Source organism: Phycodurus eques, chromosome 20, assembly GCF_024500275.1.
Source record: "Phycodurus eques isolate BA_2022a chromosome 20, UOR_Pequ_1.1, whole genome shotgun sequence".
NCBI lineage: Eukaryota > Metazoa > Chordata > Actinopteri > Syngnathiformes > Syngnathidae > Phycodurus > Phycodurus eques.
The window spans coordinates 1,609,288-1,622,109 of record NC_084544.1 but is presented as its reverse complement, the minus strand read 5'-3'; the positions used below and the strand labels follow the sequence as shown (position 1 = coordinate 1,622,109).

Genomic DNA, 12,822 nt, shown 5'->3' with positions numbered 1-12,822 from the left:
GGAGGAGTTTATTTAGTTAACACGGACAAACACAACATTGCGGAGCGAGCAGATCATAGTCTCTTTTGGTAGGTGTTGATGTTTTTGTTAGCAACAAAGCAACCATTAACTGAGAAACTTACATTAACTAACAGTTTGAGCAAGTGTTTATTTGAGGGAGGCCTTTATTTGTCTTGGATTCCTTCAACTTATTTGGGTGCCTACGTTGGTGTCTTGGTTGGCAACTGAGTACAAAAATCAAAGCCTATGAACTGGGATAGATGGTTACTACCAGTTTGAGCAAAATGTCTATTTGAGGGAGGCGTTTATTTTTCTCAAATGGATTCATAAGGCACCCGACGAATAATTAGGGTATGGTGTCTAGGCTCCTGTTTTAGTTAGCAAAAGCATTCAAATGGGCACCTGTGAACTGAGACGCGTAAAGGTACACCCAGTTTGAACGAAGCAACTATTTGAGGGAGGCGTTTATTTTTCCTGAGTGGATTCTCAAGGGACTGGGCAACTAACTGGTACATTGTGTCTTCGCTGCTGTTTTGGTTAGCAACAGACTTCAAATGGGCCCCTAAGAAAGGAATTATTTAGTTACTACTTATTTCCGCAAGACGTCTATTTGAGGGAGGTTCTTAGTTCTCTCAAGTGGATTTTTAAGGCAATCTGCGACTAATTGGGGCATGGTGTCTTGGCTGACATTTTTGTTGGCAACAAAGTTCAAACAGGCCCTTAAGAAATTAGATACAGTTACGGGCAGGTTGAACGAGGCGTTCATTTTTCTCAAGTGGATTTCTGAATAATTTCGACACATCACACACCAGTGTTTGAAGAAATTTTAGGAATCTTTTTGGGCTTTTCTGAGCCCGTTTTGCCCCAGCCTAACTTGTGCAACAAAAGAAGTGCGGTGAAAACCTCAGTGATGACTACGAGCACCCCAGCATGCATTGGCCAGGGTGTGAGGAGGGGGACAAGGAGCTTGAGGTGCCAGGAAGGAGGGTAGAAAAGCGGGAAAAAAAATAAATAAAAAATTAACTAACAAACAATAAGGAGGCGATAAGACTCTTACCACCGGCGGAGGTAGCAGACTGAGATCCTGAGCCATGGAGGGGGGAAGGAACAGCAGATTAAACTAAGGTGAATGATGGGAAGCTTGGAACACAAGATGGGAAAAGCTCTGAAAGCGCCGTGACTGAATGGATGAATTTCATAAGACTAACAATAAGGAGGCCACAAAACGGAGGAGCTCAGGGGGAGGCGGTGCATGTCGGGGACATGGAAGCGAAGCCGGTCCACACCATGAGGAAAAGACCAAAACATTTTTAAAATATACTCTTGTACATGCATGACTAGCGGACAGCTTAGTTCGTCCGTCCATCTGACTAATGTTTTGGCTAATGTTGCTACGCTAATGTTGCCGAGACAGTTTGGAACCATTTTGTGTTTTCCGCACTGAAGCCCTGAGATGAAACATAACATGCGTGCGTGCGCGCACACACACACACACACACACACACACACACACACACACACACTCACGTACAGAGAGTGGAACCTCTGAAGTGGAATGGTCCAAAATAAGGGAGAAACATACATCTCTAAAGATGAGGAAAAACTTTGATCGTCAAAAGACTCTAGATGTTTTGCTTTTTCTTTCTTTCTTTTTTATTAAGAAGGAGCAGCTTCAGTAAGATTCCAGCATCACCACAACCATTGTCACTTGTTTCATGGTCGCCAGTTACATTGTTTTTACAGCAGTTAACTTTTTATACAACAATTCAGAATTTTAAAAAAATGATGTAATCACAATCTTTTAAAATTAAAAAGTGGTTTCAATGTTAAAAAAATAAACTTTTTCACACATAAAAATGAATTGATATTTTTTCAAATTGTTTATTATTACTGGCCTCCGCAGAGAGACGACAACTTTTTCAAAACTCTGCTGCTCGGTTGTTAACGAGAACCAGGCAGAGCGAGCACATCAGTCCAGTTTTAGCTGCACTAGACTGGCTTCCCAATGGACTTCTAGGTCCTGCTCCTTGTATATAAATCGCCTCAAGGGCTAGGAACAAATTACAAACTCCCTTTTTAAATATCAGCCTCTAAGAACACTTCAATCATCTGCTGCTGATTTGCTGGAGGTTCCCTTCAGCAGCTAAAGGAAAAGAGGGCAGCCTTTGTTACATCACCTTTTAATTCGCATTAACAGTCAGTAACAAAGTTATCAGTATTTATATTATTTCCCTAAGGGACCTCAGAGGTTCCACTGTATTCATAAAAAAACAAACAAAAAAAACACCCGAATGAGGACAAAAGCGTGTGGCCCAACATTCCCCCTGTGGAACAACACAGATACACACAACACACGCACATTTCGAGATATCTGACGTACACGCGCACGGAATACCTGGTGTGCAATCTGACTCGTCAGAACCTGAAGGCACAAAAACATGGCCACTGCCGTGAGGGTAACCGATAGAAAAACCCCACATAAACAACACACACACAGTCACACAGTAGCGCAAGTAGTGCCATGAAGGAGACAACGTACGTTGTGACTGGGAAACCATTTTGGTGCGGCTGCGTCCTCTCGAGTCCACCTGGCTGGACACGCTGCTGGCGGCGGTCAAGGGCTGCTTGGTGCGCACGCGGCCTGCGAGGAGGTCACACGCTTTTAAACACACACCTCCAAAAACAAACAGTTTATGGTTAGCATTCGCCAAAAGTTGCACTCGAGAGCAAACGATAACTAATGGTGGGCCAAGTCAAAGCTAAGGGCAAACGCTCTGGGGGGTGGGGAATTTAAAGGGAAGTTTGCATTTAGAGAGAGAGAGAAAACAATTTTTATGTTTTATTATTATTTTTTTTTTAAATATGTCAAAACAGTCATTTTTAAACAAATAAACAGAAATATTTTCCTCCGGCGCAGTGGTTTCCATATATCAAATTAGAGGCACAAAATGGGCCGACAAGGGCAGAGTTCTTCACAGATTATTTTGTACTGCAGTCGAGACTACATGACAAATGAACAAATATGACTAAAATTGTTTGTTTTTTTTAAATTGCAAACATTCTTCTGAGTTCTGTGTAAAAGGCAGAGGTAGATTGATTTTGCTGGGTTTTGTATAAAAGGTGCCGCTGTATTTTTTTTTTCTTGGATTTTGCCTAAAATGTGAACCCATTTTTCTGGTTGCTGTGTTCAACTCATTCACTGTCATTGACGGCTGTTGAATTCAAATATCCATGTCAACATGGAGGGGACTGGCAGTGAATGTTAAACTGCAGCGGTGTTGTTTTCACCCTCTTGGGTTCTGTGTAAAAGGCACTGGTGAATTTTTCTTTTCTTGGTTCTGTGTAATAGGCCAATGTTTTTTTTTTTTTTTTTTTGCTGGGTTCTATATAAAAGGTGCATGTTTTTGGGTTCTGTGTATAAGACGGTCAGATAAATGACAGATTTCCGCCTTTAGATATCACACCAGAAACGCTTCTCCGGAGCCAGAATATATTTCAGTAAGGTGAGCGTGCAATCAGGGCTGCAACCAGCACAAAAATAAACCATCAAATATTGTGTTAATAACATTTTGGATTATTAAGATTACAAAATATGCCGTAAATAAAGAATCTCAGCCCTAATTGCACACGTAGAGCCAACAAAAGTTGCCAATGTGAAGCCATTCTTCTAAACCCAAAGCAATGTTTTGCCTCTCTACGTTGCATGGTCTGGTTCCTGAGGACAGACGCACAAGGAGTAAATATCCAAGCCACCTGATGCTGCATTAACATTAAAAGCAGTCGAATTGAAATACAATCAACAGAAATGAAGCTTTAAGATTGGGTGAAGGAGAAGAATTAAGGTGCTAGTGTGACTGAACAGACAGCAAGGGGCGCTGTGTGGCACACAAAAGAGTTAGAGTGGGTGAAGGGAAGAGGAGGAAGAGATGATCTTACCATCCGTTTTATCAGAGGCATCATCTTTACAGGAGCGAGGGAGGAGGATGGGGGGAAAAAAACAATCAAGGAAAGGAGGAAGAATTGAAAGTAAAAAAAGTGAACGCAAGGATAAAAATGGAAAGAATCAAAGCCAAAAAAGAGAAGAGAAAGGAGAAGTGTGTATTAGTAACTTCAGCAGAGATAGTGAAACAGACGTTCAAACATGCACTGAAACACATTGGCTCGGTCCGGAATCACTCCCTATGGACAATATAGTGCCCTATATACGTTATCGTGAGTTGGCCATTTGTAGTGCTGCTCAAATGTCGAGGTTATCGCTTATATGCTTCCCACAACGCATCTTGAAAAGTAGCGAACAACCGACGGTCCCAAGAAAAGCAATCCCACGATGCATTGCACCGATACAGAAAAAGGAAAAGGGAATTTTTTTTGAAAACTAACAAACAAAACGAGATGGACATGGGAAGCTATCGTATGAAAAACACAAGCGCTTTGTTTGCATTACTATTGTAAAATACACTGAGTTTAATACAATACGATGTTACTATAATGAATTTTAATTTTCAATATTTACTATGGATGGTCGACCAGCATTGTCATAGTTGTTTACAGTGGTTAGCTTAGTTTCACACTTGTGTTGTAGTTAAGACTGTTAGAAGAAAAAGCGAATTAAAAAACTCAAAACATTCTTAAATAAAAAGGTTAACTTGATAAAAAAACTGAAAAAATCTCGAGTTTAACTTAAATACTATTTTAAAACATCTTAAATTTTTTTAAGCAATACAGTGACTAAACTATTTTTACACCTTTTCCCCAATAAAACAATGTATTTAAAAAAAGACTTTAAAATAAATGATATAAAGAGATTTAGATTATTAAACCAAACTGAAAACAGTGTCATTAAAAACAGTAGTTAGCCTATTTTTACACTTGTATGGCAACTAGGACATTTCAACTGATTTCAAAAATGTTAGCTGCTCGTATTAATCCCTGACTAGCCAACTGGCAAACAGCGACACGGGTTGTCAGTTGTCAAAAATAGAGCGCATTTTGTCGTATGTAAATCCCTACACATCGCGATTAGGGCGTAAGGAATGAGTGAATGATTCCCAACACAGCCATTGATGACATGCAAAGCACAAGCATCAGGAAATGGAGGACAAAACAGCAGGTCCATGTCGCGTCCTCCGGCTGCTCTCTGATTGGCCGCCGCCATGACTGACAGCCCCCTTACCCAGTGAGGCGTAGGAGCCGGGGGGCAGGCGGCCGGACCCCTTCGGCGCCGCCGGCGTGTGCCGGCGCTTGGCCACGGCGGCGGCGTTCACGTCCACGTCGCTGCGTGAGCGCTGCAGGGAGGCCGCCGACAACGCCGCCCCGCCGCCTTTTGAACCCGCGGGGACTGGCGAGGTGCAGGGGGGAGGAGTGGGAGGAAGGTCATGACAAAAAACACGTGCAGGAATCACAGTACAAAAATAAACAGATGGGATGTAAACAAGCATGATCATGAATGGGATGATCTGTTCCATGTGTGTGTGTGTGTTCCGTGCGCGTGGACTCACCTCGCCCTGGGGGTGCTGACCATTTTGAAGACAGCGGCCGACTGCACAAGCAAGCGATATTATTATTAATATCTATATAGAATACTCATTTCAAATCATTTTTTACTTCAAATAGGGCATGACGATTAATTTAAGCATTCGTTTTTTAAATGATTATTTTAGCGGCTTCTGTAGTTAAAGGTGCATCTCCACTGATGCGCACCGCTTGCACTAACAATATGTCTGCGAACACTTCTGTTCGTTTGTCTAGTGTTTTTGTATTTTTCCATCAAATGTTTTTTGTATGGTTTTGATTTCTGATTCTGCTTTTTAAAACTAGTGCCTCTCTGTTCATTCGGCTAGTATTTTTTCTTCAAATATTTTGTATTATAGTATTTTTCATGTAATATTTGAATATTTTGTCGAATAAATTTTTTCTAATCAGTCTTACTTGAGGCTCTCCTGCGAGGACGAGGACGAGCGGTCGCTCTGCGGCAGCGAGGCCACGCTGCCCGAGCTCTTCAGGCACGACTGCAGAGTGCGCTGGTACGACGACTCCAGGGAGTTGTACAGCGCGTCCGCCTCCCCTGGGAAGTGGTTCCTCAGGCCCCAGTAAGTCCTGCAGGAAGGGGGTGGACAGAAGAGATGGTGGGCAAAGAAAGTGCTCAGGTTTCCTCAAATGAAAACATTTTGGAGCGCAGCTTACTTGCGGGCTTCTACTCGAGCCTCTGAGTCAGCGTCTCGAATTCCTTTCTTGATGCTCTCCACTAAAACAGCTGTGTGCCTGTGACAGAGGTGTGTGTGTGTGCGTGTTAATTGAATAAAAGCCACTCACTTAATCAATCAAGGTCAAAATATTACAACTGAACAAAAAATACAAAAATATTAAGAGCCCCAAAAGAATGTTCGACAAAAAAAACAAATACTCGACCGAAATACGCTATACACTATAACACAAAATATTACAACAAAAAAGTACATTCGAAAAAAATATTTTAAAAAAACTACATTAGGACAAATTACAGAAACAGAAAAAATCTTGAAAATAAAATACTATCATATAAAATATTAGCTCATAAATAGATAACCATACAAAAAGAAAAAACAGTTAAAAATACATATGAAAGGTAAATATTACACTATCATACAAAATATTTGAACAAAAACTAGAAAAAAATATTTTAAAAAACTAAATGAGGAAAAATTACAAACAAAAAACAAGTTTTCTAAAAAATATATTACAATCGAAACCATTTGATGAAAAATAAAAGTGGATAATTAAAAAAAGCTAGAAAATGACACAAAAAGTGAACAAATAAAAAAATAGAACAGTATTATACTTTACAAAATTTTAGACAAAAACAAATAGAAAAATAGAAACATATTACAAAAATAAGAAAACAAACAGAAAATAGTGCCAATGAGATTTGTTTTTAATGGAAAAAAGAATTGTGGAAGAGTTACAAAATGGAAGCCCAACATTGACTTCTCGTAGGTAAAATGGCCACCTGTCCTTAACCTTTTGGCCATATGGAGCCCACGCTCACCTCTCGAGAGAATGCGTTTGCCACTCTTGCAGCAGGAGGTCCAAGAAGTCATAACAACGCCTGAAGAAGACATATTGGAATAATTATGTATTTATTATATAGTTTTAAAAGTGCATAATGACATTGTCTCACCGTCTAACAGCCACAGACTTGGATGTGCAGTTGCTGGTTATCAAGGGGATTAGTCGAGGGACGTGAGTGTGCTGAAAGAAAGAAACACAACGTAGACCGCTGGACATCACCAATCAAATTTTATAAATCTATGTGATGTAGCCTACATATAATGTGTAGTATTTTAGTTCTATTTTTAATATTATGTTAAATATTTTGGATTATTTTAAAATATATATTTTTTTTAAATAGGAGTATTTCTCATCTGTTTTTTTTCTATTGGTGTATTTCATAATATTGATATTTTTGTATTATTTACAAGAATGTTTATATTTTTCATGATTTTTTTTAACATTTGGCATCATGTATGTTTTTGTCGTAGTATTTCTCCAATATTTGTATTCCTTTGTAATCGTTTTATCATCTATTGTTGTAGTTAATTCTTATATTTTTGTATATTTTTCAGTATTTGTTTCATCGTATATTTTAGTAGTATTATGTTTGTGCGCTTATTAATATCCTAGCTTTTAATATTTATGTTTTAATAATATGTGTATTTTGTATAATCATTAATATTGTAATGATTTGATTTATTGTGATAATACTGTTAACTGTTATCACATTGTGGACCATAATCCTGAAAAGTAAAAATATTTGTAAAGACTGTGCAGCGGTGCTTTGATTTACTTAATCTGTTCCAGCACCCCAAAACAACTTCAACAATGAATATGATTTAAAAGTATCCCATAGAGGGCAGGATTGTAAATAAATAAATAAATAGATTTTTTTCTTTTAACTCTGCCAAGCTTCGGCTCGTATTTCGGAAAGCTATTAGTTATATTGTTATTATTATTACTGTATTAGTAAAAAAAAAAAAAAAGTTCATCCCAACGACAAGAATGAAATCTTTATTTTACCTTTATGATGATGCGAATGGCCGACACGCCGGAGGTGGCCATTACTTTGGCACAGTTGGGGATGAGGTTGAAGAGGACGGGCACGATGGCTTCGGCGCCATGGTCGAATTTGTTGCCCAGCACGGAAGAAAGATGGCTGTATGTAAAGTTAATGTAAAGTTAATACTAAACTCTACTGTACAAAAATGGGGTTGAACATATCCGTTGAGTGGCACCTACGCCACGGTGATGCAGGCCTCTCGGACCACTTGGGATCGCAGGTCCTTGGCGGAGAGCTTGAAGGCTCCGTCCAGGAGGCGGAGGTGCTGGTAGAAGCAGTCGTAGGAGGTGGCGCCGGCCACCAGCAGGGAGCGGATCTTCTTCATCTGGGGACAGAAAATCACACTTTCACAAACTACCATCATGTGAAGGAAAAGTAGTACAGTGATCCCCCGGAAGTTACATTCCCTGATAAAGAGAGGCCATTTTAACACATAAAAAAACAAAAACAAAATATTTTTTTTAATACACTGAACAAAAATACAAACACAACTTTTGTTTTTGCTCCCATTTCCATGAGCTGAACTCAAGATCTGGCTAAATATTTCTCTCAAATATGGTTCACAAAACTGTTAGTGAGCACTTCTCCTTTGACGGAATAATCCAACCACCTCACATGTGTGGCACATCAAGATGCTGATTAGATAGTGTGATCACTGCACGTGTGTGACTTTAGGCCTTTTCACACTGTCAAATCCTACTTTGCGGTTTTTCACCTTTCGCGGGGGGTTCTGGTCCCCATTAACCGCGAAAAACAAGGGATCACTGTGCCGGCCGATTAAATCTGTCGGGCACTACAGCGCATAATACACAATGAACGTGTTCGTCAAAGGCGAGCTGTGTGTTGCAAAGTGCACTTTGAAAGGGCCTTTAAGATGGCCCCGGGACAAAGATATAGCGGCGGGGATTACTTACAGCGTTGGCCCGCTGGTCCCAGTCGTGCTTATCGTCGGAGCAGATCTCCCGGATCTTGTTGAGGTTGTCCTCCAGATCCCTGCTGGAGTAGATCTGGAAGAAAAATATATTTCTATTAAACCCGAGCGAGGACAAAGAATAGCATCTTGTCAAAAGACGTCAATATACTTGGACAGCGGGAACATCTGTGAAGGCTTTGACAAAGTCTTCCTCGTCCACAGCCCCGGTGCTTTCCTTGGACCCTGCAATGTTACAATGTATTAGCAACTTAGCATTTTAGCGCTTTGATAAACTCATTAGAAATACAACGGAGCAAAATCTGCTTGCACATTTGCAAGTTGCTATCTCGCTATATGTTAGCCAACCAGTTGCTAGCATGTTAACATTTGATCCATCCCATTAAATCTGCCGTTGTCTGTACTCCAGTTACTATCTGATACTAGAGATTAGCATACCAAACGCTAGCATGTTAGCATTTGATCGATTCTAATATAAAATAGTACCCACCCACCGATGAGGCAAGGTTTAAAATTCTTATCAATTGGCTTCATCACTTTTGCTACACAAGTTGATATCTTGCTATATGTTAGCATAACATATCCTGCTAGCGTGTGAGGATAAAACGGACCGTGGTGGAAAAATGTGTGGGGGCCACCGGGCTACATAGCACAACTGCGATTCAAATTTTGAATCAACGTACAATTCGTGTTGGTCCACTCACGAAAACAGTTGCAGAACCCCAAGACTGTGCTTTATTTCGGTCGGGTTTGGCCGCATCGCTCGGTGTGCGGCAGCCTTTGAAATTGTATAAATTCTCTCATTATATTGACGCTAGAATTGCGTTTATATTCAGTTTAAAACATACAATATTTAGCATTCTGGTGGTTGTAAAGGACACAAAAATAATTGGACCACTTTCTGGCACCTTTTTGAAGTGTTGTTGTAAGAAACAGGTGGCGCTACAAACACATTTTAGGTTCAAACCGTGGTGCAGTGAACTGAACTGTTCTGCTTTAATGAAAAATTGATACGGGAACACCACTTGCTGAGAATCAATACATTGAACACTCAAGAGCATCTTGAGCAGGAAGGATATCGCAAGCTCGCACAAGGAAGAAGGCTGCTAAAGTGTTTCCAAGGCAATACGGTGGATGGTGATCATAAAGGTATCATATTTCTAAGAAGCAGCATGTCAACCTAGCTTTCCACTGGCGGCGCTCAGCCGGCGGGCCGCCCCCGACTCAGCGGTCTTCTTAGGGACTTTGGGGACTTTGAAGCCCGAGGATGACGAGCGGTTCCCATCCACGCTGTCGTCGTCGTCGAAACTACGATCTGCGGAGAGGAGGGAAAGTGCTTAGCGCGTCATTCACACTGTTGATTTGACCACAGGGGGGGGGCAGTGTAACAGTCATTAAGACAGAAACAATGAAGAGTTCCACAAGTACTCTAAGTGACTGAGTAAACTGTGGTAATATTAGTTATTTTCCACAGAGGATAAGCTGTGGTTATTGTTTGTCTAAATGTGTTGATGCCCCATTTGTGTTCAAATGCCCGTTGCTTAAAGGGTTACAACAAGGGTTACAACACCACAACAGCGATGCTAACCATTAGCCTGTCTATGGCATTTTGGAGAAAACCTTCCACGAAATGACCAACTCAATAATGAAGACCCCAATGATCGTGGGATCATTTTGACAGCAACACAATTGAAAGCATAACTCTGACAATGGCAGATATTAGTCCAGCTAGGAGGCTAGCGCCAACGAAAGTGACACATTGCAAGACAATATGACGGCGATGGAGGGACGCCGGAAGCGGACAAACACACCAAAGTCACCAGCTGACCTGCACACGCACACATCAGAACCACACAAAAGGGCCAATCAGTCATCCAAACAACGCCCAGGTCCGCCTCCACACTCACAGTCGCAGATGCGCTGACAGATCAGTCGCCTCATGCTGGAGGAGGGCGTGCCGGCGGAGGCGTGCGGCCCCTCTTGTGCCGGACACTCGCCTCACAAAAAACGCGGGGTGAACGACGACATGGCCACAAAAAAATAGCATCCCTCCGCCCCTGCCAGTGCCGGCATTTTCTTTCACTCTTCTTCCAGAGCTCTCCCGGTCCCCTCCCTTTCCTCTCTGCCAGCATTTCGACAGCCAATCGGATGAGAGGTGACATCATGCTGTTGCAGCCAGTGTGGAGGCAGCGCACAACAACGCACGCAGGGAATTTGAACAGGTTTCTGTCAGTCCCTGGCTAAGCTAACCTCATCAACATTGACAACACACCCTGTCTGCACGCACAATCTTCGGCACGTTTGTGAAATAACAAATGACAAAGAGTGACAGTGCGATAAAAACATCACTTTCATAATTCGCATGCGTGAAAATGCATTTTGGTTGTTGGCTGTGTACAATTTCTAATGGACAGAAGGTGCACTTTAGAATACAATTACTGTTTTGCCGATTTCTTTAATTACTATAACTTGTAACTTTAGGTCAATTTCACGGGGTCGTGTATGAATGAAAATTCTATTTCTATTGTTCATAAAGTGCACATTACAAATACATACGCGGTTACAACTGCCTTTGAAAATCATTATCACTGTTGTAACTTTTTGGGGGTCTTGCATGCATGAACATTCATTCTCATTTTATAATGTGCAAAAAGTGCACTTTAGCAATACACAAGTGGTTTCTCTTTGTTCATTTTAACACAGTCACTGTAGTAATAAATTTAAGTACATTTTGTGTTGTCTTTAATTTTGCACATTTGAGATACAATTAAAATGGTTGCATATTCTATTTTTTATCACTATCAAAGAAAGCGAGAGAGGAGATGAGGGGGTGGCTGGCAAAGATGAGCACAGACCAGGCAATAAGCACACACACACACTGTTGCCATGGTGACATGTGTTTGCCAGTTTCTTACCACTAGAGGCAAAAAAACAAAAAACAAAAAAAAAACACAGCGACAGTGTAACATTCTAATCATGTGTTATTAGAGAACCACAAACAACCCGCACAATATGAGGACCGAGATGTACATGAGTAAAACTGGACTGACATTTTAGGAGATGAGCTGGTGAAAAATTAGGAGGGAAACGACAACCAGCTCTGTTCAGGTACGGGTTATGGAACAAGTTGGGGAGGGGCTGTATTTCAAGTTTAACATCCCAGTTCAGTTGGCACTGGAGCCCGTATGGGAACAAAATGCAAATCTTAATTAGATTAAAACAAAAACTACAGCCACACAGCCGAACTATAAAACAAAAAGAATTTCACATTGCACACAGCTTTGTCTGACGTTTGCTTCGCTTAATGCTAACACACACTGCAAATCCTACTGACGGGCTAACGAATAGCATTGGTGTCACGGTATTATAATCCTTTAAACTACGGCCATTTGAACTCAAACGGGACAGTGACATGTAGACAAATAATAATACTCACACGCATATGTTCTTTACCCTCTGCGAAAAACGACAATGAGAATACTAGTGGAGCTTACTGAGTCAGTTGTAAAACTCTTCTTCCTATGTCTCTGTCTGTATTACACTGCCCCCAGGTGGCCAAGGCACACACACCAGAAGGAGAAGCACAATGTCCACTAAATTGTTGCACAAATTGAGACAAAACTGTTTGTTTACATTGCATCCAATTATGCTATTACGCTATAATTTTACAAAGTACAACTTCCTTTTTTTCCGAGGCTGGAAGAGATGAATGGCACTTGCATTCAATTCAAAGGGGAAAGATGATCAGCGGTACGAGTGTTTTGCGTTACGAGCGTGGTCAGGGGATTATTAAAAGTCG

General features: G+C 40.9%; 1 protein-coding gene across 1 annotated transcript in view; it reads right to left on the bottom strand.

Annotated features, from left to right (window-relative positions):
• The window catches only part of clasp2 (cytoplasmic linker associated protein 2), a 46,917-nt gene that overhangs the window by 16,575 nt on the left and 17,520 nt on the right, over window positions 1-12,822 (bottom strand). The window contains exons 8-22 of the mRNA XM_061664505.1: window positions 10,204-10,338; window positions 9,175-9,248; window positions 9,007-9,099; window positions 8,272-8,417; window positions 8,053-8,188; window positions 7,157-7,227; window positions 7,025-7,084; window positions 6,184-6,261; window positions 5,929-6,096; window positions 5,499-5,539; window positions 5,174-5,338; window positions 3,937-3,960; window positions 2,540-2,641; window positions 2,396-2,422; window positions 1,058-1,084 (exon numbers count right to left, since the gene is read on the bottom strand). Coding sequence (XP_061520489.1) covers window positions 1,058-1,084; window positions 2,396-2,422; window positions 2,540-2,641; window positions 3,937-3,960; window positions 5,174-5,338; window positions 5,499-5,539; window positions 5,929-6,096; window positions 6,184-6,261; window positions 7,025-7,084; window positions 7,157-7,227; window positions 8,053-8,188; window positions 8,272-8,417; window positions 9,007-9,099; window positions 9,175-9,248; window positions 10,204-10,338 — 1,347 coding nt within the window. The remainder of the gene's footprint in view (window positions 1-1,057; window positions 1,085-2,395; window positions 2,423-2,539; window positions 2,642-3,936; window positions 3,961-5,173; window positions 5,339-5,498; window positions 5,540-5,928; window positions 6,097-6,183; window positions 6,262-7,024; window positions 7,085-7,156; window positions 7,228-8,052; window positions 8,189-8,271; window positions 8,418-9,006; window positions 9,100-9,174; window positions 9,249-10,203; window positions 10,339-12,822) is intronic.